The sequence below is a fragment of the Mirounga angustirostris genome, unplaced genomic scaffold (assembly GCF_029215605.1).
Source record: "Mirounga angustirostris isolate CCGP_5_RB_7025 unplaced genomic scaffold, mMirAng1.0.hap1 SCAF_16, whole genome shotgun sequence".
Classification (NCBI taxonomy): Eukaryota; Metazoa; Chordata; class Mammalia; order Carnivora; family Phocidae; genus Mirounga; species Mirounga angustirostris.
Window position 1 is genome coordinate 59,196,696 of NW_026991724.1, and position 26,595 is coordinate 59,223,290.

Sequence of the window (26,595 nt, forward strand, 5' to 3'; positions counted from 1 at the left end):
TTATATATATATAGATTTATTACCATCTGTGGTTCGGTTATACAATTAATATGTGCAGTTTTACAGCCTGTTCATTAACCTTCAATAAAGCTTTATTAAAAAAATCAAATAGAGGTCTTAGGTCCCCCCACTTTTTTTTTGCACAAAAGTCCATCGCCCCTCATTGTACGTCAGGGAAGGGATGCCCTGCATCACTGAGAATTCAAGATAATTTTGATCCTGGTGAGCAACATCCTGTTGCCATTTTCTGGACTATAAAACTTAAGTCTGAGAACAGCCTCAGGTTCCTCAACTACAGATGTGGAGTATTATAAACTTGAACCACAGGCATGGTCACTGGAATATCTGTGGATGTAAGTTCCTGTATCATCCTACAGTCCTGTTTCTGTACAAGTCACCTGGCCCCTCTATGTCCTCTTACTACAAGCAGTGATACCCAGAAAAGTGAACCCACACATGAAGGCACATGATTCCTTTGCAGTACTTGGGACAACTTTCCCCCACCCTAGTGTTCCACAGTATGTGGTGACACAGAGATTATGCTGTTCTCATGGTACTCTAGGAGGCCTGGGAAGGTAAGTAGTATTTTGAACTCCCACCCCCCCAAGCTTCATCAAAACTGGGTCAGAAACTTTGTGAGGAAGAAGGGAAACAGCTAGCCCTTCATTCAGAAAGTTCAAGAGAGAGCAGGGGAAGTCTTTGGGGGGGCTCTCTTACCCCTGGTTTATATAATATCCTAGTTGGTTCCCTCATAGTGAATGTTAGACCTTATAGGGAAGGCTTTCCCACTGCATTCATGAGGTTATCTGGTGTGCAGTTTTCGGTGCTGAATGATGTGGGAGCTTTGGCTGAAGGATTTCCCACACTCCCCACACTCGTAAGGCTTTTCTCCTGTGTGGACTCTCCGGTGCTGGATGAGGTTGGACTTTTGGCTAAAGGATTTGTCACACTCACTGCACTTATAAGGTCTGGCTCCAGTGTGAATTCTCTGGTGTTGATTGAGAGTGGACCTGTGGCTGAAAGATTTCCCACATTCGCCACACTCATAAGGCCTTTCTCCTGTGTGAATGCGCAGGTGCTGAACAAGTTTGCATTTGTAGCTGAAGGATTTTGCACATTCATTGCACTTGTAAGGCCTGGCTCCGCTGTGAATTTTCTGGTGTTGAATGAGGTTGGAGCTTTGGCTGAAGGAATTCCCACACTCCCCACACTTGTAAGGCTTTTCTCTCGTGTGAACTCTCTGATGTTTAATGAGAGTAGAGCTGTAGCTGAAGGCTTTCCCGCATTCACCACACGCATAAGGCCTCACTCTAGTGTGAATTTGCAGGTGCTGGACAAGTCTGAATTTGAAGCTGAAGGCTTTTCCACATTCACTGCATTTATAAGGCCTTGCGCCAGTGTGAATTCTGTGATGTTGAATGAGATTGTAGCTTTGGCTAAAGGATTTCCCACATTCATTACACTCGTAAGTCCTTGGTCCTGGGTAAGCTCTCGGGCAATTAGTAAGGGTGGAGCTTTGGTTAAAAGGTTTCTCACAGTTATCCCAGTCCTGATAACCTTCTCTGGTGTGAACTTGCTGATGCTGGAAAAGTTTGTATTCACAGCTGAACGATTTCCCATAGTTGCTGCATGTGTGAGGACTTTCTCTACCCTGAAAGGACTCCTCAAGTTCCAAGCTGCTGTGTGGATTGGCCCCTTTGAGAGTGGCCTGATGCTGGAGAAGACTCAATATGGCCAGGAAGTCCTTCCCAATTTCCCCACAGGGGAAAGGCTTCCCTGACACATGCAGTTTGTAGCTTGTCACAAGCTCCATGTCCCATCTGAATGGCTTCTCTTCGTTGTGCTGGTGGTGCTGGTGAAGATCTGCACTGAACCACAGTCGTTTCCCACATGCCTCGCAGGTGTAGGATTTCTGCCCAGGATGTGATTCTTGGTCCTCAGCCATGTACAAAATGTCTCTCCCAAGCAAGACACACTTCTCACAGGGCTGAGCTCTCCAAACGGAGGAATCTGGACTTGGAGTCTTGCCCAGTGCCATCTGTTGCACAGAAACGGCCTCCTCATCCTCCATTCCATACCAACAACCTGAAAGTACAGAAATGCTGGTGTGAAATGTGTGTTATCTTTGGTGGAAGCGGTCACAAATCTCTGGCGTGCACAGTTGAGTAAGGCCACTGGATATGTTTTCAAAAAGAGGGTGTTGGGGTCAGGTTGATAAAAGGGGCTCGAGTCCCGGAACTGTAAAGTCACAGGTGTTAGGGAGGCCTCACAAGATGGGGGGGGGGGGGCGGCGGTGAGGTGTGTGAAGCACAGGAAGCAGCAGCAGGGTCTCAAATTCACTCCTCTGCCCCGGGCCTGCAGCAGGGCTGGGAGTGCTGGGTGGAAGTTTAGGCCTAGGGCCAGGAACAGATGGTTGCAAGTGACTAGACTGCTAGGCAAAGACTAAGGAGAGGTGTATCCTAATGTTGAGAAACAGGTGTGAAGGTATGAAAGGTGGAAGCAGTGCAAGGGGTTGAAAACTGAGGAAGAGGAAAGGAAAGGGAGAGAGAGGTGTGGGCACTTCCATCAAGGATCCTGGACTCCTCTAACCCCCAGCTGAAAACTGGGGCTTGGATGAGGCAATGACAGGACCAGTGATGCCCCAGAGCAAATTCTATGCAGTACCAAAACCAGAACATACTCTAAGCAGACCCCACGGGAACAGCCCATCGTCCTCAATGCAACTGGGGGCCTCAGACAAGAAGAAACATGAGCTTCTAAGGAGAAGGGAGAAAACCTGGGCAGGTGCCATGAGTGTGGACAAGAGTGGCCAATGCTAATCCATCAGGCTCCTGGGGGCTTTGCAGGCAGCTTTACAAGAGGGTTATTGTTGAGCCCACTCCTAGTGATGGCAGTACCCATGACCCAAAAGTGAGAAAAAAAGCAGAATCTGGCTGGGGGAGGGGTGGGGTTCTTACCCAGTGAGATCACAAGTGCAAAGTTCTCCAGCATCACATCATGATACAGGCATCTCTGAGTCTCATCCAGGAGCCCCCACTCCTCCCACGAGAAGTATACAACCACGTCTTCAAAGGTCACACTACCCTGCCATGATTGGGGAGAGATGAAACCACAAACAGCCGTCCTCCAAAGCACCCACACTCCAGTCCCAGCACCCGCCTGCCCCACTCATCCTCCTCCCAGGCCTCCCACCTTAGAGGACATGTCCAGCCCTCTAAACAAGAGGCGTGGGGGCAGACAGAATCTTAAGCTCATGGCCAGGGGGCAAGGCCTCAACAACCTCCCCAGTGCATTCACCAGGCACAGCCAAAGACAGCCTGAACTACTGCTCCTCAGTCCCTAATACCAAGGAGATGGGAGCCATGAGCTCACACAGCTCTTTTATAGCTTTATGGCATCATGCGTGCTTGGCAAGTCAGAGCCCACGGCCTAGGGCAGCCTCAGGTCTACTATCAAGGATACTAGAGCAAGCCCACTAAAATTTAAAATCCAATATCCCTATATCCAGATATGGGGAATGAATATTTAAACAGAACACCCGGCCAAGTATTTAACCGTATTTAACCCTTAAATTAAGCTCATCTACCAGGCTCCAGGTAAGGATGCCATCAATAAGCAGCAGCTTGTTCATGTCTTCTCTTCCCCTCGAAGTCTTCTGTCCCTTACCTCTGTTTGAGAGACCACTTGCTGCAAAAAGCAGGTCTAGACTCTCAGTACCCATCCTCTTCTGCTGAGCCTTTTAATAATCTTCTCACCATCATTTGAATTTCCCTTCCTCCATGTGACACAAAGTTCCACCTATGTGTCTAAGGCTGAACCCCACCTCAAATCTGTAGACTTTTATATCCAGCTGCCCACCTACTGCCGGCATGGAGTAGTATTTTCTGAAACCTGTCAGGCTCTCTTAATATGGCTGCTGAGACAAAAAGCCCTGGGGTCATCCCTGTCTCCTCCTGTTGTGTCTACCTTACTCTCTTAAAACCCACCCAACACTTTCTCTTACTTCCAGGGCCACGATTTACATCTCTGCAGTAACGTAAGATCCAAGCCGTCAGAAGGAAAGAACACGTACAGCTCAGCCATACTGGTAGCTGTGTCCCATGACCACCTCATTTTGCTGACTTTTGCTAGACCTGCAAACACTTCCACCCATATCACCTCTAGTTTGATGTCATTCCACCGTCCTGGACACCCTCCCCCTTACATGTCGGGCTCCAAAAGTGCTTCATCAGTACATCAGTAGAGGTGTGGGGCTCAATGAGCTCCCATCTCCACTGTTCCTGATTGTCCCTCGGCCTGTGAATCCAGGCCTTTCCCTGCTTATGGTGGAGACCAGGTTTGGCCTGGGCCGCAGCGATGCAAGCAGGCGTCTTGAGGGTCTTAGGCATTTACCTGAGGTGGGTCCCTGGGTGTGGCCGCCGCCATCGGACTCTGTGGGAAGAGCAGGGCCGGGAGCAGTGCAGTGCCGCGGGGATGCCTCCTCTCGTGCCTCCCCAGTCGTCACCTTGTCCTGACCCTGTGCTCTGGAACCTCTGAACAGGAAACAGACCTGAGAGCTGCCAAAACAACTGCCACAAGGACCCCGGAAGTCCTGCCCCGACGTGATGGCACACACGGAAACGCCCGTCTCCTGGACCTTCATTGGCTCCACGCGGGCGTCACTCGGTGCACGGTCCTCTGGGCAATGCCGTTCTTTGCGCTCCACAGGCCTCTGCGAAGGGTGCCACACATCAGAAAGTCCTGGGCCACTGGGAAGTGTTGTGAGGGGGCTGTGTCCTGGGGAGTTGCCTGCAACTGATCACTTTAATGTTTTAAGCACACTCCCAAAGGTTACAAATCCAAATGGACGTACCATTCCATAGAGTTACTCATAACAGTGTGTCTGACCTTGGGGGGGAGAAACTGGGAAGGATGTGACCTCACCTCCTACTTTTTTGCTTTTCTCAAGGTGCACTGCCCATTCTGTGCTTTTGTCCAACATCAGAAAGCCACTGATTCTGGTATTTGGAGGAGTATGAGGGGGACTATAATAGCCTTAAAGCCAAGAAAGTGATTCAAAGCTTTCAAAACCAAATTCTCAATGCACAGTGGTCTCCAGACTTTGCAAATGCTAGTTAAGTTCCAAACCAAATTCCATGTCCTATTAGAGATTCACTGACACCAGCTGTGCCTCCCTAGCTTACAAAGCTTTATGCAGAACCCACCGTAAAAGGGATACTCCCTTGCAAGGACTGAGAATACACGAGTACTCACTTCCGTAGAGGTAGTTCTATCTACCTAGGAGGTTTGAACAGATGAAGATACAAATCCATTAAGGACAGTGTGAGCTACTTACTCCTGAACTGAGGTGCCACAGAGCACATACCTAGTCTTATTTTGTCACAGTGATTTGGTAATCTGCATGTATATGAATGATATGGCATCAGAGATGCTAAGAGTTTCTCACTGGAAATGCCATGTAAATTGAAGCGCCTGGGAAGGAGAAGCCCTCCCACAAGTGTGTGTGTGAAGAACATTCCCAAAACAATTGCATGAAGAATTTTTTTGGCTCTTAAATTAGAAAACACTCTAAAGCTCATAACTAACTCTCCTGTGGAACAACTTAGCAGGTTTGTCATTTCCAGGTAATGAAGCCCTAGTCAAAGGGCCATCTGGAATTGATAAATGGTGTGGTATCTGTTCTGACGGCTCCACCTTCAGGCTTCCTTATTTCCCTCCGACAAGACAATAGTGAAATTATGCCTATTAATAACATTAGAACACAAGTGAAAAGAAGGGCCTTGTACATCTTTCACTTTAAATCACAGAAATGATAGCCAAGTGTAGCCGAGTTGTGAATGCAAAATAACCACAAAAAGCCTTTGCAGGGAATAAATAAAAGTTAAAAGTGCTACTCCAGTGAACACACAAATGGAAAGAAAGCAAAACAGCAAGCAAAACAGCCTTACTACTGATAAGAAAGTTGTAGTGCTCTGCAAAGAAGATCAAAGTGGCCCCAAAGTTCCCTTAAGCCAAAACCCTTAACTGTCTCCAATTCTAGGAAGGCTGAGGTGAGGAGTCGGCAGAAGGACAAGCTGAAAGTCAGCAGAGAGGCTGGTTCCTGAGGTTGAAGGAAAATACAAGGTGAAGCAGCTAGTGCTGATCTGGACAATTAGTTGAGATCAGTCGCGAAGGTGGCTACACTAAACCACAAATTTTCAAGGTAGACAAAACAGCCTTCTGTTGGAAGATGCCATCTAGCACTTTCAGAGCTAGAGATGTCAAGCCTGCCTGGCTTCAGAGGAGAGGACAACTGTCTTGTTAGAGGCCCAGTGTTAAGCTGAATCCACTCTGCCTGAGGTATAAATGGAACAACAAAGCCCAGACCCGACTGCTCCCTGACAATGCACCTGGTCACCCAATCACCCAAGAGCTCGGATGGAGATGCTAACGCAACATCCATTCTGTAGCCCATGGATGAAGGAATAATTTTTGACTTTCCAGTCTTTGTTAAGGCGAGAGAAGGGATTTAGGACTTCCATGGAAGAAATAACAGTAGATGTGGGGTGGAAAGTGCAAAACAATTAGAAGTAAAGAAGATGTGACTGAATGGCTGTAAGGTACAATCTCATGATAAAACTTGAACGGATGAGGGGCGCCTGGGTGTCTCAGTCGTTAAGCGTCTGCCTTTGGCTCGGGTCCTGGGATTAGGAGGCCTGCTTCTCCCTCTCCCCCACTCACCCTGCTTGTGTTCTGTCTCTTGCTATGGAATCTATTCCTGGTGAAGATGCTGAAATGACCACTGACAAAGAAGGTTTTTCTGAAAGGAAGAGTCAACTGCTAGGGTAAACTTCATTGTCTTATTTTAAGAAATTGCCATAGCCACCCTGAGCCACAAACAAAAAGATGCGGACTCGCCGAAAGCTCAGATGAAGGGTGTGCAGGAAAATATTTTTCTTAAGTAAGGTCTGAATATTGGTTGTTTTTTGACCTAATGGTTTCTGTACACTTAAAAGACTACAGTGTAAAGGGTAAACCTAGCTTATTGTTATATATGTACTGGGAACCCAAAAACTTCATTTGACTTGCTTTACTGCCGCGGTCTAGAACCAAATCTATGCCTGGTGATGGCTCTAAAAATGTACGCAGCAGCACAGGCAGAAAGGAGCCTTCCTTGGAGCGTCCATTATGTGACAAAAGCAAAAACTTTTTAGAAAAGGAGTGTCCTCCCTCAGAAGACAGAAAGTTGGAACTGAGCTCGAACTACACGAATCAACCTCCAGCTTTCTCCCATTTTTTAAACCTCTTGTGCTCAGAGTGTATAGGGAAAGAGGGAAAGAGGTCCCTACCCAAGGAATGTGCTCTTTTCCCTGTCATTCGTAGCATTAGATTAAAAATGCTATTTAGACAGACATTTATTATTCATCACAGTCCACATGCATTGTCTCTTCACACAACATTTTTCATCCAATGTGTTCATAAAATAAATATGCTGGGTATTAGTTTAAAATTCAAATCAGCATAGGATTTCTACTGTCAAAAAGCCAAAATCATGAAATTCTCTCTGAATTAATTGCTTACACAATGGCTCCTTTTGTATCCTACAACTGTTACTCAACACTGAATTTAAAATTATTCCCAGCAGATTAACTGGCACAGTTTATGAGACTACAAATATTTTTTAAAGTGTTACTAAATACTACACAATTGCATATTCTGGAGGGAACTTAGAGTCCAAAGACGCTATGTGGAAAAAGTTTTCCTTGCCCCCAAAGCAGAACAGAGAAACACGTCTGTCACTGCTAATGAGGTAGAAAGGGCAGAAATGTTGAGAAAGATGAAGACACAAGGGAAGGGAGGTGGTCGTGAGCCGAGAGCTCGGATCCACAAACAGGGTCAAACATACTCACCAGGATCAGGATGGTGCATACGGCCCTCGCCTCACAAGAAGAGAGCTACTGCTGAGAAGGTAATGACCCCTCTGCTTGTATCTGGAAAGAACAAAGACAAGGTGGAGTCAAGCCCACCATGAGGCTCAAGCACATTATATCAATATCCCCGATGCTGTAAAGTTTTGATGCCTCCTAAGCTGCTCAATCTGTCTGCAACAGCGCAGGGAAAACGTGTCCATTTCCCTCAAGTACTTAATGTTCTGCTTCTCAACAAAACTGATACGAACTCATGTAGAAATGTCTGAGGTAAAGGGTGAGGCATCTCCAAGGACCCCAACTCTAGTCTGAGAAAGACAATATTCTGACTTGAGTTAGTGGAAACTACCTTATCAATTTAGACAGCATGCTAAGGCTGACTTTAGTGATGAAGAAAGAAAGAATACTGGGCCAGCAGACTGGGTCATTATCATTATTCCTACCAGAGAATTTCTTTGTTCACATAATGAAACAAATTGTTTCAATTTAAATTATATATTATAAATTATAGGACAATTCAACAATAAGTAATAAATAGAAATATTTATATTATAAATGGAAAATCAGTCTGTGTGCTTAATAAAAATTCCTAAAAATAAAAAAATGAAGCCTATATTCACAAATCAATGTTCACAGTATCTTTACTCATTATATAGCACAGTACTAGGAACAAATGTCAACGGATGAATAACTGAAAAAATTCTTCAACATCCATACAATGGAATACTCTCAAGCGTGTTACATTTAGTAGGAAAAAATTTCATAAAACTACAGAGATGGAGAATGGATTAGTTCGTGCTTTTCAGAGGACAGGGAGCGGGGTGGAGTGTAAATTGGTGTGAATACAAACAGCATGAGAAAGTTTTTGCAGTCACAAAACCAGTTTTATATCTTGATTGCATTGGTGGTGATCTGAATCTCTGTATGGGGAAAATTTTGTAACAGTACATACACATGTGCAAGTTAGAAACTGAGTAAGATCTATAGCTACCTAAGAGGTCATCATTTTGGGAGGCTGGGTGAAGGGAACATGGGACTTCTATACTATTTATGCTGTGAATCTATACTTATTTTATTTATTTATTTATTTTTAAAGGTTTTATTTATTTATTTGACGGAGAGAGACACAGCGAGAGAGGGAACACAAGCAGGGGGAGTGGGAGAGGGAGAAGCAGGCTTCCCGCGGAGCAGAGAGCCCGAGGCAGGGCTTGATCCCAGGACCTGAGCCGAAGGCAGACGCTTAACGACTGAGCCACCCAGGCGCCCTCTATACTTATTTTAAAAAGAGAAGTTAAATTTATTCATTTGAGAGCGTGAGTGCACAAGTGCGGGGGGAGGGGCAGAGTGAGAGGAAGAAGCAGACTTCCCCACGGAGCAGTGAGCCAGGTGTGGGGCTCAAGCCCAGGACCCGGACATCATGACCTAAGCTGAAGGCGGACACTTAACCATCTGAGTCACCCAGATAACGCAAGAGAAGTTAATTTTAAATCAAGAATATAACTGCTGCAAACAGATGACAACAGCCATGGAGAGGACACCGCGCCCCTCTAAAAGTGAAGTGTGGTTTGCGCACAAATCAAAAAGGAAAGATTTCCAAAAGCCTTTTATTTTAGCATTATGGATGTCAGACCAGAAATTATACATTTGGGAAAAGTACTTCTGTTTCACAAATGTATTCTCCTTAAAACCAAACAGGACTACTTTGACATTGCCTGAGCACACTTCAGATCTCTCTGCCGGAGTTGCTTTGTCCTCAAATAGCCACGTGAAATGCTTGCTGCCAAGTCCTTTCATGACAGCCCTATTTAAAACAATAGCTGAAAAATGCACTCTTAGTGTACAGTTCTACATGTTTTGACAGCATAGTCACAAATTCATAAATTTACAGAATAGCCCCGTCTCTCCACAAGTCCTCCCTACCCCAGCCTTATGAAACCTTACAATGTGATGTCTGTCCCTCAGGTTTTAGGCACACACTTTTCCAGACAGGTACCCTACAAAATGTTGATGTGATTCCTCATGGATGTTCACATGTGCTTCTGCAGCAAGCGTGTCTGCCAGTTCCACCATCTGCATGCATGCGTGCATAGTCCTGTGTCTGTGTATTTGTGCGTAAGTAGGGAAGGGTATTGGTGACTGCTCCTAAAGCTGATCCAATTGTATATCCTGAAAGATTCGGTTATTCTGACTCAAAGTAGTGCAATTGCATATAAATGCATCAAGGCCCCAGAATGTCTCCCAAGTCATTCACAAGGTTCTCCTAAGAGCCTGAAGCTAAGTGGACACTTACCTGTATACCAGTATTTTGTGTGCTTTCAGGTTTTATCCTACCAGCAGTCAGCTAAGTCATAAATGCCCGTTTCTTTTTATCCTTCTTTATTATAAAGAATAACCAGGATTGCAAAACATGCTCATAGTGCTTTCTAGTATACCTAGAGTTCCCTGACAGAGCATAGGATATCCAGTTTAATGTAAGTTTCAGATGAATAATTTTATAAGGTATATTGCAGGGGACATACAGTAAAAAAAAAAATATTGTTTATCTGAAATTCACATTTAAGTGAGCGTCCTGTATTTTTATTTTCTAAATCTGGCAACCCTAAGTATGCTGGTTGGTAATGCACTATTTCAACTGAGTGTAATTTTAAAATGTTAAACTGGCCTTTTTAGTTTCTTATTATTGCTTAAACACTACAAACTTATTATATTACAGTTCTGGAAGTCGGAGGTCCAAAATGGGTCTCACTGATGTCAGCACGGCTAACTTCCTTTCTGGAGGCTCTAGGAAAGAATTCATTCTTTTGCCTCCTTTAGAGGCCACCCACAGACCTGGGCTCATGGCCCCCTTCCATCTCAAAGCCAGCAACGGCCAGCTGAGTTGTCCTCACCCTGCATCACTCAGACACTTTCCATTTTCTGCCTATCATTTCCCCATCCAAGAACCCATATGATTACACTGGGCAGGCTCAGGTAATCCAGCATCGTCTCTCTACTTCTAGGTCAGTTGATTAGCACTCTTTACCTACTACTACCTTAACTCTCCTTTGCTGTGTAAGTGGGACATTATTCTACTTATCCCATTGGCTTAGAAACTACTGTAACTCCCCAAATCCAGCACAAACCTTCCCTCTCATTAACAATAACACTGGGTCATATGAGTTTAGGAATATCTGGTGCTGGGTCCACCTTAGGCCCTCCTAATATGACAGTGACTCCAAGAACTCCATCTTTTTAGGGGGTTTCTGCTTTATCCTTAACTGCATATTGATACCATTGGGCAGAGAAAGAGAAAAAAGAAACAAATTGTTTCCCCTCTTCTTCAGGATTCTATGCTCCCCCTTACTGCTTTCATTCCAACCATCCTCCTCAGATACTTTACCTTGCTGGAAGTAAATGTATTTTTTATTTATCTGTATCTTTGTGGTTGTATTAAGCTGTGAATACATTGAAAGTGTACAGTGTGGCGAGTTTTAACACAGATATATACCACCGAAACCATCGCCACAATCAAGACAGGAAACATTCGTCGCCATCCAAAATTTTCTCATAATCCTTTCCACTACGTCCCTCACTCATTCAACCACCATTTTCAGGAAACCACTGATCTGCTTCTGTGATAACGGATTACTCTGCATTTTCAAGAATCTTAAATAAATGGAACGATGCTGTGTGTTCATTTTGTCTAAATTCTTCCACTCAGCCTAATTGTTTAGAGACTCATCCATGTTGGTGCATATTATCCCTATTACATTCCTATTAAGCAGTGGATATGTGCCCCCCAAATTCATATGTTGAACCCCTAACCTCAATGTAATGGAATTAGAAGGTAGGGTATGGGGAGGTAATTATGTTAGATAAGGCCATCTGGTTGGGACTCTCGTGATGCGATTACTGCCTTTATAAGAAATACCAGAGGGGAAGATGGCAGAGTAGGAAGAGGAGGGCTCACCACCCACAGATGAACCAAGGCAACAACTACATATAACACAACTTACTCTGACAACGGCCTCAAGACCAGAACACTTACTCCACAGCTGAAGCAAAAAGCCAAACGGAGTAGGGTAGGAGGGGGGTTAGAGATGTGGTGCAGAACCAAACGCCTCGCACAGCAAACCACAAGTGGGAGGGATATCACAGGCACATAGGTAAGAGGATCAGTCCCCACATTGGGCACTCCTGACCCTGGGGACCTACACAGGAAGATGAGCCCCATAAAGTCTGACTTTGAAAATGAGCAGAGCTTAACTCTGAGATATCCGAAAATCAGCAGGGCTTAACATGGTAATGGGAGAGCCAGAGGCTACAGAAAATGGAGATTCTGTTCTTAAAGGGCCAGCATACCATAACACTCAGTCTGAAACCTAGCACAAAAGGCCGCAGTTTGAAAAGCACCTAGGTCACAGGTGAAGATTTACTAATTCTGGAGTATGTGCCAGAGAAGAAAGGATCTGGAGAAACCTTCTCAAGGCAAAGAAGTGCTGGCAGAAGGAAAAAAAAAAAAAAAAAAAAAAAAGTGCTGGCAGAGACCATTCTTCTGGCTCTCCTTCAGCCTAGCTGGCTGGATGCTTCTGGGAGCCAGTTCTGCTTCCCCGACCCTAGCATTCCCTTGCAAACCCACCCCACCTAAGCTACCCATCCCCTCCAAAGCAGCTCCTGTCTTGCCACAGCGCATGGGCAGCCCCAGCTGGGACAGGCACCTCTTCAAAGGGACTCCTGCCCCAGGGAGGAGGAAACGGCCCCACCCACCAGCATACCATCAGCAGCTACAGCTTGGTCTCTCAGCCAGCCACTTGCAGTAGAATGGGCTGAGGGCCAGCCCCACCCACCAGCATGCCCACAGCAGTCCCTGGCCAGTTACAAAAGAGCTCCAAAAGCACACACAGGGGACACACCCTACAGTGACTGGTTCTGGTGACTGGGGGGACTGCACTACTGAGACCCACAGGATGCCATCTACATAAAAGGTCACTACTTTCAAGACCAGGACCTGTAGCTGACCTAATACATACAAACAAACAAGGAGTCAGACAAAACGTGGAGAGAGGAATATGTTTCAAATGAAACAAGACAAACCTCAGAAAAAAAGAACGAAATGAAACAATCTACCTGAGAAAGAGTTCAACGTAATGGTCCTAAAGATGCTCACTGGTCTTGACAGAAAAGTGGATGAGTTCAGTGAGAACCTCAATAAAGAGATACAAAATATAAGGACAGGGGCGCCTGGGTGACTCAGTTGTTAAGCAACTGCCTTCGGCTCAGGTCATGGTCCCAGGGTCCTAGGATCGAGTCCCATATCGGGCTCTCTGCTCCGCGGGAAGCCTGCTTCTCCCTCTCCCACTCCCCCTGCTTTTGTGTTCCCTCTCTCGCTGTGTCTCTCTCTATCAAATAAATAAATAAAATCTTTAAAAAATATATATATATATAAGGACACCTGGGTGCCTCAGTCAGTTAAGCATCTGCCTTGGGCTGAGGTCATGATCCCAAGGTTCTGGGATTGAGTCCCGCATCAGGCTCCTTGCTCAGCGGGGAGCCTGCTTCTCCCTCTGCCTGCTGCTTCCGCTGCTTGTACACTCTCTGACAAACGAATAAATAAGATCTTTAAAAAAGGGGGGGGAAGAGAGAGAGAGAAAAGAAAAAAGAGAGATACAGAATATAAAAAAGAACCAGAAATGAAGAATACAGTAACTAAAATGAAAACCACACTGGAGGGAATCAACAGATCAAAGGATGCAGAAGAATGGATCAGTGATCTGGAATATATGGCAGTGGAAAGCACCCAAGTCTAACAACAAAAAGAAAAAAGTACTTTTTAAAATTGGGATAAGTTAAGGAACCTCTGAGACATTTACATTACAGGAGTCTCAGAAGGAGAAGAGAGAAAGAATGGTGCTGAAAATTTTATTAACCTGGGAAAAGAAAACATCCAATCCCAGGAAGCACAGAGAGCCCCAAACAAGATGAACCCAAGCAGATCCACACAAAGACATGTAATAATTAAAGTAGAAAAAAACCATGGGCACCTGGGTGGCTCAGTTGGTTAAGCAACTGCCTTCGGCTCAGGTCATGATCCTGGAGTCCCAGGATCGAGTCCCGCATCGGGCTCCCTGCTCAGCAGGGAGTCTGCTTCTCCCTCTGATCCTCCCCCCTCTCATGCTCTATCTCATTCTCTCTCTCAAATAAATAAAATCTTTAAAAATAAATAAATAAATAATTAAATAAAATAGAAAAAAACCTCAGTCAAGAGATGATCTTAGGGCGCCTGGGTGGCTCAGTTGGTTAAAGCAACTGCCTTCGGCTCAGGTCATGATCCTGGAGTCCCGGGATCGAGTCCCGCATCGGGCTCCCTGCTCAGCGAGGAGCCTGCTTCTCCCTCTGACCCTCCCCCCTCTCATGTACTCTCTCTCATTCTCGCTCTCTAAAAAAAAAAAAAGATGATCTTAAAAGCAGGAAAAGAAAACCTAATAGTTACACACAAGGGAGACTCCATAAGGCTATTAGCAGAATTTTTTCAACAGAAATATTTCTGGCCCAAAGGGAGGGTCATGATATATCCAAGTACTGAAAGGAAAAAACCCTACAACCAAGAACGCTTTGCCCAGCAAGAGATTATCATTCAGAATTGAAGGAGAAATAAAGATTTCCCAAACAAAAGTTAAAGTTCATCACCTCTAAACTGGCTTTACAAGTAATGTTAAAGGCATTTCTTTCAGCAGAAAAGACAAAAACATAACTAGAAGAAAATTATGAAAGGAAAAAAGTTCCAGTAATAAATATAAATATATAATAAAGGTAGTGGATCAATGACTTATAAAGCTAGCATGAAGGCTAAATAACAAAAGTAGTAAAATCGATTTTACCTACAAAAATAAGTTAAGCAATACACACAAAAAAGATGTAAAATATGGCATCCTATACATAAAACATAGAGGGGGGAGTAATAAATGTAGTGCTTTTAGAATGTGTGTGAATTTAAGTGACCATCAACTTAACAGAGACTACTATATATTTGGAATGTTATATATGAACTTCCAAGGTAACCACAAAAACCAGAAAACCGTAGTACTAATGAAAGTCATCAAATCACAAGATAAGAGCACAGAAGAAAGAAACAGAAAAATTACCAAAAAAAGGGAAAAAAAATCAAAATGCAGTAAGTACATACCTACCAATAATTACTTCAAATGTAAAAGGACTAAGTGCTCCAATCAAAAGACACAGGGTGACTGAATGGATTAAAAAACAAAAACAAGGCCTATCTATATGCTGCCTACAAGAGACTCACTTCAGACCTAATGACACATACACACTGAAAGTGAAGGAATGGAAAGACATATTCCATGCAAATGGAAGTGAAACACAAGCTGGGGTAGGAATACTTATAATAAACAAAGTAGAGCTTAAAACTCGGATTGCAATGAAAACAAAGAAAAGCACTGCATCATTATAAAGAAATTAATCCAACAAGAGAATATAACAATTGTAAATATCTATGCAACCAACACAGGAACACCTAAAAATATGAAGCAAAGATTAGCAGACATAAAGGGAGAAACTAACAGAATACAATGATAGAAGGGGACTTCAACACTCCACTTACATCGACGGATTGATTGTCTACACAGAAAATCAGTAAGAAACGGTGGTAATAGACCCCAAAGACTTAACAGACATATGCAGAATAATTCCATCCCCAAAGAGAAGAATACACATTCTTTTCAAATGCACATGCAACATTCTCCAAGACAGATCACATGTTAGGTCACAAAACAAGTCTCAGTGAATTTAAGGAAGACTGAAATCGTATCAAGTATCTTTTCCAGCCACAACAGTACGAAACTAGAAATCAATTACAAGGGAAAAAAATGGAAAAAACACAAACACATGGAGGCTTAACAACATGCTACTAAACAGGAAGTCAAAGAAATCAAAGAGGAAATTGAAAAACAACTGGAGACAAATGAAAACAAATGTAACACTTCAAAATCTTTGGGATGAAGCAAAAGCAGTTCTCAGAAGTTTATAGCAATACAGACCTACCTCAAGAAACAAGAAAAATCTCAATCTAACCTTATACCTAAAGTAACTAAAAAAAAAAAAGAACAAACAAGATCCAAAGTTACTAGAATGAAAAAACAATAAAGATCAGAATGAAAATAAATGAAATAGAGATTTAAGAACACTAAAAAAAAGATCAAGGAAACTAAGAGCTGGTTCTTTGAAAAGATAACATAGATAAACCTTTTAGACAGACCCATCAAGGCAAAAAGAGGACTCAAAATCAGAAATGAAAGAGAAGTTACAACTGATATCACAGAAATATAAAGGATTCATTATATACCAACAAATTCCTAGAAAAATACAACCTTCCAAGACTGGATCACAAAGAAATAGGAAATTTGTACAGACTGTTTACTAGTCACAAAACTAAATCAGTAATCAAAAACCTCCCCAAAGGGGCGCCTGGGTTGCTCAGTCAGTTAAGCATCCAACACTTGATTTTCGCTTAGGTCACGATCTCAAGGTCATGAGATTGAGCCCCACATTGGGCTCTGTGCTGGGCGTGAAGCCTGCTAAGATTCTCTCTCTCTCTCTCTCTCTCCCTTTCTCCTCCACTCCCCCCCACCCGCCCCCAAACAACCCACAACTCCCAACAAACAGAGGTCCAGGACCCAGTGGCTTCACAGGTGAATCCTACCAAACATTTAAAGTGTTACCACCTATCCTTCTCAAACTACTACCAAAAAAAAAAAGAAAAGGAATAGAAAAGGAATGCTTCCACATTCATTCCTCAAAGTTACCCTGATACCAAAACCAGATGTAGATACTACAAAAAAAGAAAATTACAGACCAATATCCCTAATGAACACAGATGCAAAAGTCTTCTACAAATTGCTAATTTAAACTAAACTAAATTCAACATACATTAAAAAGATCATTAACACCCGTTCATAATAAAAACTCTCAACAAAGTGGGTTCAGAGGGAAAATACCTCAACATAATAAAGGCCATATATGAAAAAATGACAGCTAACATCAAACTCAATGGTGAAAAGCTTCAGCTTTTCTTCTAAGATCAAGAACAAGACAAGGATGCCCGCTCTAACCAGCTTAATTCAACGAAGTACTGCAAGTCCTAGCCACAGCATTCAGACAAGAAAAAGAACTAAAAGGCATCCAAGTTGGAATAAAAAAAGTAGAACTGTCACTATTTATAGATGGCATGATACTATATATAGAAAACCCTAAAGACTCCTCCAACTAATAAATGAATTCATAAAGTTGCAGGATACAAAATTAATATACAGAAATCTGTTGTGTTTCCCCTCCCTCTGCCTCTCCAGCTCATGCTCATGCTATCTAAAATAGCTGAACAAATCTTTAAAAAAAAAAAAGAGGGGGGCGCCTGGGTGGCACTAGGTCATGATCTCAGGGTTGTGAGATAGAGCCCCGCATCAAGCTCCATGCTCCTTCTCCCTCTGCCCTTCCAACTCATGATCTCTCTTTAAAATAGATGAATAAATCTTTTTAAAAAAGAGAGAGAGAGATCCGTCGTGTTTCTATACACTAATAACCCAGCAGAAAAAGAAAATAGGTTTAAAAAAAATCGTAATAAATAAATAAATAAATGATTGGGAAAACAATTCCATTTATGACTGCATCAAAAGGAATAAAGTACCTAATAATAAATTTAGGCAAGGAATAAAGTTACCTAGTAATAAATTTAGGCAAGGAATAAAGTACCTAGTAATAAATTTAGGCAAGGAGGGGCGCCTGGGTGGCTCAGTCGTTAAGCGTCTGCCTTCGGCTCAGGTCATGATCCCGGGGTCCTGGGATCGAGCCCCGCGTCGGGCTCTTCGCTCTGCGGGAAGCCTGCTTCTCCCTCTCCCACTCCCCCTGCTTGTGTTCCCTCTCTCGCTGTGTCTCTCTCTGTCAAATAAATAAATAAAATCTTTAAAAAAAAAAAAAGTTTAGGCAAGGAGGTGAAAAACTCATATTCTGAAAACTGTAAGGCACTGATGAAAGAATCTGAAGACAATACAAATAAATGGAAAGATATACCATATACCATGTTCACAGATATACCATATACCCCTTCACGGAATGGAAGAATTAATATTGTTACAATGTCCATACTACCCAAAGCAATCTACAGATTCAATGCAACCCCTATCAAAATATCAAGAGTATTTTTCACAGAAGTGGAACAAAGAATCCTAAAACTTGTATGGAACCACAAAAGACCACAAATAGCCAAAGCAAGCTTGAGAAAGAACAACAACACTGGAAGGATCACAACCAGATTTCAAATGATACTACAAAGCCACAGTAATCCAAACAGTATGGTACTGGCAAAAAATACACACATAACTCAAGGGAACAGAATAGAGCCCAGAAATAAACCCATGCTTATATGGTCAAAAATCCATGACAAAGGAGGCAAGAATATACAATGGGGAAAAAGAGTCTCTTCAATAAATGGTGTTGGGAAAACTGGCCAACTACATACAAAAGAATGAACCTGGGCCACTTTCTTACACCATACACAAAAATAAGCTCAAAATGGATTAAAGACCTAGAGGTAAGTCCTGAAACCATATAACTAAAAGACATACGCAGTAATTTCTTTGACATCAGCCTTAGGAACATTTTTCTAGATATATCTCCTCAAAAAAGGGAAATAACAAAAATGAACAACTGGGACTACATCAAACTAAAAAACTTGCACACAGCAAACCAAACATCAACAAAACAAAGAGGCAACCTACTGAATTAGAAAAGATATTTGCTAATGATATATCCAATAAGGGGTTAATATCCAAAATATATAAAGAACTCACACACCTCAACACCAAAAACCCCCAAACAATCCAATTAAAAATTGGTAGAAGACCTGAATGCACATTTTTCTAAAGAAACATACAGATGGCCAACACATATGAAAAGATGCTCAACATCACTAATCTTCAGGGAAATGCAAATCAAATCCACAATGATTTATCATCTCACACCAGTCAAAATGGCTAGTATCAGAAAGACAACTCTTGTGCATTGTGTGTGTTTGGGGGTGGCAGGGGGGATGTAAAGTGGTGCAGCCACTCTGGAAAACCGTATGGAGGATCCTTAGAAAACTAAAAATAGAAATATATATGACCCAGTAATTCCAATTCTGGGTATGTGCCTGAAGAAAATAAAAACACTAATTCAAAAAGATATACGCATCCCTGTTTACCACAGCATTATTTGCAATAGATAAAATACTGACCCAACCTAAGTGTCCACTGATAGATAAATGAATAAAGATGTGGGGTGTGTGTGTGTATATGCATGCAAGGGAATATTATTCAGCCACTTAAAAAATTAAATCAGGGGGCGCTTGGCTGGTTCAGTTGGTAGAGCATGTGACTCAATCTCCAGGTCGTGGGTTCAAGTCCACACTGTGCATGGAGATTATTTAAAAAAACAAGAAACAAAAAAGACAAGAGAAGACATCTTGCCATTCACAACAATATGGATGGACCTAAGGGGTATTATACTAAGTGAAATAAGTCAGAGAAAGACAAATACCATATGATTTCGGTTATGTGTGCAATCTACAAAACAAAACAATCAAACAACAGCACTAACAGAAGCGGACTTCTAAATACAGAGAACTGGTGGTTGCCAAAGGAGAGGAGTGTGGGGAGATGGGCAAAATAGGTGAGAGAGATTAAGAGGTACAAAATTCCAGCTCTAAAACAAGTCACAAGGATGAGAAGTACAGCACAGAGAATCACTGATAATACTGTAATAGCTTTGTTTAGTGATAGATGGTAAAGTATACTTATGATGAGCATTTTGTAATGTGTGTGTGTGTATAAAGATTTTATTTATTTATTTGAGAGAAAGAGAGACAGAGAGAGAGAAAGCACGAGCAAGGGGAGGGGCAGAGGGAGCCAAGCAGACTCCCTGCTGAGCAGGGAGCCCTACAGGGGTTCGATTCCAGGACCTTGAGATCATGACCTGAGCCGAAGGCCGACTCTTAACAGACTGAGCCACTCAGGCGCCCCTTTTGTAATGTAATAGTCAAATCATTATGTTGTACACCTGAAACTAATATTAATGTCAACTATACTTCAATTTAAAAAAGGGGGGGGACATCAAAGAACTTGCACTTCCTGTCTTTCCATCATGTGAAGACACAAAAAAGCCATCTGCAAACCAAGAAGAGTCCTCACCAGGAACCAAAGCAGTAAGCTCCTTGATCTGGACTGCCCTCCCAGCTTCCAGAACTGTGAACAATAAATTTCTGTTCTTCAAGCCACTCAGTCTATGGTATTTTGTTACAGCTGACTAAGACAATTCTTATTTATTTCTGAGTGGTATTCCATTATATGGAGGTACTATAATATGTTTATTCATTCAACTGTTTTTGATGGACTTTGGGTTTTCCCCCCTTTACCATTAAAAATAAAGCTGCTTTTAAACATTTGTTCACAGGTCTTTGCATTAACATATGCTTTTATTTCCGTTGGATAAATACCTAGGAATGGGATGGCTGGGTTGTATAAAAGCTGTATGTTTAATTTTAAAGACACTGCCAAATTGCCTTCCAAAGTGCTTGTACAATTTCCATTCCTACGATCAGTGGATGAGAGTTCCAAATGCTCTACATGCTTGACAACACCTGGTATGGTCAGAGTTTTTAATTTTAATGATTTTAAAAGTGCACAGTGGTTAAGTCATTATGGGTTTAAGTTTTCATTTTCCTAATGACTCTTTCCAGCATCTTTTTATGTAATTTTTTGCCATAAGTTCCTTTGGAACTATCTGTTCACATTTTTGGCCTTTTTTTTTTTTAATTGTTTGTAACTATTGAGTTATAAATGTTCTTTATATATTTTAGCTCCTTGTCCTCTGTTGGATATGTTTTGCAAATAAAGTCCCTCTCTTCTCCTTCTGGGCCTGCCATAATGCATATATTGGTCAGCCTGCTGGTATCCCATAAGTCCCTTAAGAGTGACTCCTCTGACTTGACAATTTCAAATGACCTGTCTTCAAGTTTATAGATTCTTTATTCTACCTGATCAAGTCTGCTACTGAACCCCTCTAATAAATTTTCCAGTTAATTGTTGTATTATTCAGCTCTAGAATTTCTGGTTGGTTCTCTTTTACAGTTTCTATATGTTGATATTCTCACATTGTCCATGAATTGTTTTCTGATATTGTTGTCTGTGTTCTCTTAAGTCACTGAGCATCTTTAGCACAGTTGTTTTAAAATTCTGTCAAGTAATTCAGAGGTCTACATTTTTATAGGGCCAGTTTCCAGACAATTTATTTTGTTCTTCTGACTGGGCCAAGTTTCCTTATTCCTTTGTATGCTCTGCAATCTTTTGCAAAATTTGGGCATCTGAAAAAACAGGCAACAGTTCCAGTCATTAAGAACTGGGCCTGTGCAGGTGAAGACCTTCACTAATCTCCCTAGCTTAGAGGTTCTGGCGTCACTCAAATCTCTTCTGAGAATGCATATTCCCAATGCTTGTGTGTGTTAACTACAGCATATAGGATTGCCTTTAAATATCTTAGTTTCCCGGAGAGGCTCTTCCTTGCTTCTGTTTAGAAGCCACAGTCACTTCCTGCACCACAGGAAGGCACAGGCATCTCCCTGGGTCTCCCCATGTTACCTACTGCATGGTATCCAGAGAGGTTCTTATAAAGCCAATCAAGACCCAATTGATCCTCCTCTGATGATCCTCACTGTCAGAGGCAGCTCTGAAGCCTGCTATGTAGTCCTCCCTGCTTCCTGCTTTAGTCTGTTTCTTGCTGGGGCGCCTGGGTGGCTCAGTTGTTAAATGTCTGCCTTAGGGGGGCGCCTGGGTGGCTCAGTCGTTAAGCGTCTGCCTTCGGCTCAGGTCATGATCCCAGGGTCCTGGGATCAAGCCCCGCATCGGACTCCCTGCTCAGCGGGAAGCCTGCTTCTCCCTCTCCCACTCCCCCGGCTTGTGTTCCCTCTCTCACTGTGTCTCTCTCTGTCTAATAAATAAATAAATCTTTAAAAACAACAACAACAACAAAAATAGTAATACTAAAGTGAAAAGATATATTCATCCCTATATTCATTGTAGCATTATTTATAATAGCCAAGATATGGAAGCAACCTAACTGTCCGTCAATAGATGAATGGATAAAGAAAATGTGGCACATATATATATATATAGGAATATTACTCAGCCATAAAAAAGAATAAAATCTTGGGGCGCCTGGGTGGCTCAGTCGTTAAGCGTCTGCCTTTGGCTCAGGTCATGATCCCAGGTCCCTGGGATCGGGCCCCACGTCGGGCTCCCTGCTTGGCGGAAAGCATGCTTCTCCCTCTCCCACTCCCCCTGCTCATGTTCCCTCTCTCGCTGTGTCTCTCTCTGTCAAATAAATAAATAAAATCTTTAAAAAAAAAAAAAGTGTCTGCCTTCGGCTCAGGTCATGATCCCAGGGTCCTGGGATTGAGCCCCACGTCGGGCTCCCTGCTCGGCGGGAAGCCTGCTTCTCCCTCTCCCACTCCCCCTGCTTGTGTTCCCTCTCTTGCTGTGTCTGTTTAAAAAAAAAAAAAAAAAAAAAAGTCTGTTTCTTGCTCCAACCTTCACAGCCCAGAATGACCTGCAGATTTCAGATACCCATGGCCTCATTCCATTTCTGTGCTGCACTTGCTGATCATTCTGCAGTCAGAACTTTCCTCTTTTGATGTAACCCTCATTCAAAGCCCAGCCCCACTAGCCACCCATCTGAGTCCTAGTGGTTCTCACGGATTTGCCCCTCTAACCTTATCCTCCAGACTGAATGAAATATCCCAGGCCCCACCAAGGTTGCCACAAAATCCACGAAGTCCTTTGAATGGAATAAATACTAGCTCCAAGGACTGAGTATTAATGTGCCAACTCCTATGCCTCTGTACCCATCTCATGTCCACTCTTCTACTGGTACCCTTCATTAGTTCTGAGTCTACCCTGTCCTTGACATTTTCTCCCTTCATGCCATTTACTTCTCTAACTTAATTAAGTATGTGAAACTCAATGCCATCAACCAGATATCCAAGCAAGAGGCCCAGTTCCCAGCCACCACCTTTCCTTCCCTAGTCTGGAAATGGTTTTACCGTCATTACCTAGAGACTGCCCCTCCCAAATGTAACTCACCTACCCGGACATATACAGTAGCCACAATATGTTGGATGTCTCCATCCTGAACTCCCCCCCAGAATTCCAGAGATGCGTGTCCAGCTGCCTACTTGGTGCCTTCACTCAGTGGTCTCTGAAACACCTCAGATCTTAAAAGAGCCAACAGAAAGTTCCTGATATCCCCAGTTAAAATTACTCTATGGTGAACTTCCCCTTATCAGTTGAAATTTTCATCCTTCCTGCTGCTTAGATCAAAACCTTAGGGTCATCTCTGAATCCTGTGCTTCACTTTCTCACTGTTCCAGAAAAAATGTTTATGTCCCCCCAAAATTCATATTTTGACACTCTACCCCCCACAAACTGATGGTATTAGGAGCTGGGGCCTTTGGGTGGAAATTAGGAAGGAGGCCCTTACTAGACACAGAACCTGACCATGCAGGCATCCTGATCTTGGACTTCTCGCTTCCAGAACTGTGAGAAATAAATTTCTGTGGTTTATAAGTCACCGAGTTTGTGGTATTTTCTAATAGAGCAATACAAGCAGACCAATCATATGACTTCCCTTGCACATTAGGAAATCTAGTTGACTCTTAATAAAAACAGATCCAGAATCCAGCCACTTCTAAGCCACCACTCTGTCCCATGAACCCTCAACTGGCCCACTACAGTGGACTCCACCCTAGTTTACCTTCCTCTTCCCTCATCCTCACAATCTGTTCTCTACAGTGCAGCCAGATGAAGCCTGTTGAGAGCTGGCTAAGGTCATCCCCCTCCTCTAATCCAAAGTTCCCACCACCTCCAGTACAGATAACCAACTTCTCAGGCAGCCATTCCAGTCCTGAATCCCATCTTACTGCTCCCACCTGAAGGAAAGGGAATCTATGGTTTCCTTAATGCTCCCAGCTCACCTCTCCAAACATTTTTACACCCCTGTATTGAGATAACACCTGTTTACATCAGCTGCCCAAAATGGAAATACCTCCATATAATTCCTCCTACGGACCCAGGGCGAAGGCCAGGGGTTTCTCCAGGGTCCCCAGACCCAAGGTCTGGAAGAATGGCATGTAGAGTCCCGGGACACTACAACGGAGAATATATGAGTGGGAGTAGGAGCCAGTGAGGGACCAGGACACCCTACACATTCCTGCGTAGGTTCCGTAAGTGTGTCTGTAGCCATGTTTTAACGGGCGGGTCATTGAATACAATGTAGGGTTTCGACGGGCTCAGACTCCTCTGTGTACCTACGCCTGGCCGGTAAGCCATGAATTTATAACTGGATGTCTACCTTTTATGCCTCAGTGTTTCATCTTACTAGCTCTGGGTCCTCGAAGATTCAACCTCCTAATGCCTCCATGTCTCCATGACCCTCCTTCAGTCTGTTTTTCCAACCAACCACCTCTGGGAAGCTTGTAAAACCCTAATGTAACTCGTGTCGCTCCTTTGTGTAAAATTATCCTCAGCTTCCAGAGTCCTGAGAATGCAGGCAAAACCCTCGGCCTGCTATTCCAGGTGTGACTCCGCCTCAAACACTGTTCCCCGCAGGCACAACAGCCCCCAGCTCTCCCGAATACTCCCGGCTCGGTGGCACCTCCACGCCTCTGCACAGGTCGGTTCCTCCGCCGGTAACGCTACCGCACAGCGACTCCCAACAGTAAAACCGAACACGCCCCCACACCGAATCACGTCGGTAAATTAAACAGGGAAGCTGAGGTGTCAGGTTTATTCAGGGCCATTGTCAGAAACGGGACCCCACCTACCAGGGCCTCGTTATCCTAGACAGTAAGACCCGGGATGTGAGCACGTGAGCAGGCGCCCCTCAAGCGGAGCTTTAGGATCCGGGTGGCGGCGAGGGGCGGAAAACGCAGTATTTACCTGAGCCGGGTCCCTCAGCGCGGCTGCCGCCATCCGGGCCTGTGGGCGGAGCGGGGCCGGGAGCGGGCAGAAGGTTCTTACACCGGCCCCGGTGCGGGGCACCGCGGGCGGCGTCGCCTAGCTTCAGACCCGCCTCTGTATGGCTGGGTCAAGGACTCCTCTGAGTCCCTCTCCTGCAAGGCACCTCGCGCACACCCTGCGCTCCGGAACTTCTGCCCGGATGAACACAGGGGAGCAGCCAAAATGACCGCCCGGAGGAGGACGCCGGAAGTCCCGCCCCGCGCTCGGCGTCCCACACGGAAGGCCCCTGTCCTGAACCTTTATTGGCTCAGCGAGGCGGCCGTTAGGCGCGGAGCCTACCGGTTAATGTAGTTCGCCTGGATTCAGACGCGGCGGGTAAGGGCGCTGGGCAGCCGACCCACAATTTTAGACCCGCAAGCTGCGCTGGGAGATGGTGTCCACAAGTCCAAGAGATTAAAAGGGTCCTTGTCCCTTCTTAAAGAAGCAGAACTCAAGTTTTGGGGGTAGTGTTGTGTGTTGCCTGTAGCTATTCACCCAATCGTGTGGGGACCTGTTACTTCGGACTCCGTGAAGTTCAGCTTGCTCCCAGAGGCTAAGCATATTTCAGATGCTCCCAAAGGCTGCAGACCCAAATACACTTATCATCGTGGTCATGCAGGCTCAAAATGTGTCCACGGGTAGCAGAAGCTAACACGTCACGTTGCATTTCAAATCCATACGCTATGAAGTGTTAGAGTTGGTTTTATCAGTCGCTCTATGTTTGATCAGGGACGAGAGAATAAACAGATTGGGTCATGACAGGAAATATTGTAGAGGGATGTTGGATACACTGAAGCAGGAATTCAAAGGTGAGCTCTGTAATGACCACAGAAAGTACCTCCCTTGACTGCATAGTAAATTACTGTGTTCAACTCAGCAACACGTTTATCTATTTGGTATCTTCTCCGATTGCCTGATAGTCACTTCCTTTTGGAAATCTGACATCAATTCAACAACATAACTGAGAGACGTGCTATTTTCATACTGGACAGTGGGTTCGGTGTTTACAGGTGTTAGCATGTATGAAAAGGGTGCTCTGATTTCCAAAATGCTGAGGGTAACTTAAATCTACGACCTCATCTCATTACTGGAAAGTGGTTATCATTTCCCCTGTGATTACAGGGAGTATTCTGCATGAGGAATTGGCATTATCTGAGAAAAAACAGCTGTAAAATGCAAATTACACAGCTATTAATAATGGCTATATAATGATTCAGAGATTGTGTCAGAAATGTCTTAGTGGAAATACCAGTGGATGGTAAAAATGTGAAGATCTTAAGAGAAATTGTTTTGTTTTGTTTTTTTAAGAGAAATTGTATCAGTGTCTGAGAAAAGATAGTTAAGCTGAGCATGTGACTAAAACAATCATTCTGAAGACTTTGTCTCCCAAATTTGATTCTTATTCATTCTTGAAATTGAGTGATACCAGCATTCAGGGAAAGCTAACGGGGACGTTAGGAATAGGTAGAATTGTAAAAATATAAAGGGAAGCTAAAGTGTCCTGTTTATTCACTGTTCTAACAAATAATCAGTGAGTGTTTGGCTTCAAGAACTTATTGTAGATGCATAGGAGACATTTGGACACAAAGGGACAAAAGACTCCTGCCCTCCTG

At 43.6% G+C, this 26,595-nt stretch overlaps 1 protein-coding gene across 1 annotated transcript; it reads right to left on the minus strand.

The window, feature by feature from the left end:
• LOC123856210 (zinc finger protein 501-like) lies at nucleotides 1-25,192 on the minus strand. The gene is made up of 5 exons (XM_064580282.1): nucleotides 24,923-25,192; nucleotides 7,890-7,970; nucleotides 4,393-4,711; nucleotides 2,958-3,084; nucleotides 1-2,085 (listed from the first exon to the last, which is right to left on the minus strand). The coding sequence occupies exons 3-5, from the start codon at nucleotides 4,423-4,425 to the stop codon at nucleotides 803-805; spliced, it is 1,443 nt and encodes a 480-aa protein (XP_064436352.1). The 5' UTR covers nucleotides 4,426-4,711; nucleotides 7,890-7,970; nucleotides 24,923-25,192; the 3' UTR covers nucleotides 1-802.
• Between the last annotated feature and the right edge of the window lie 1,403 nt (nucleotides 25,193-26,595).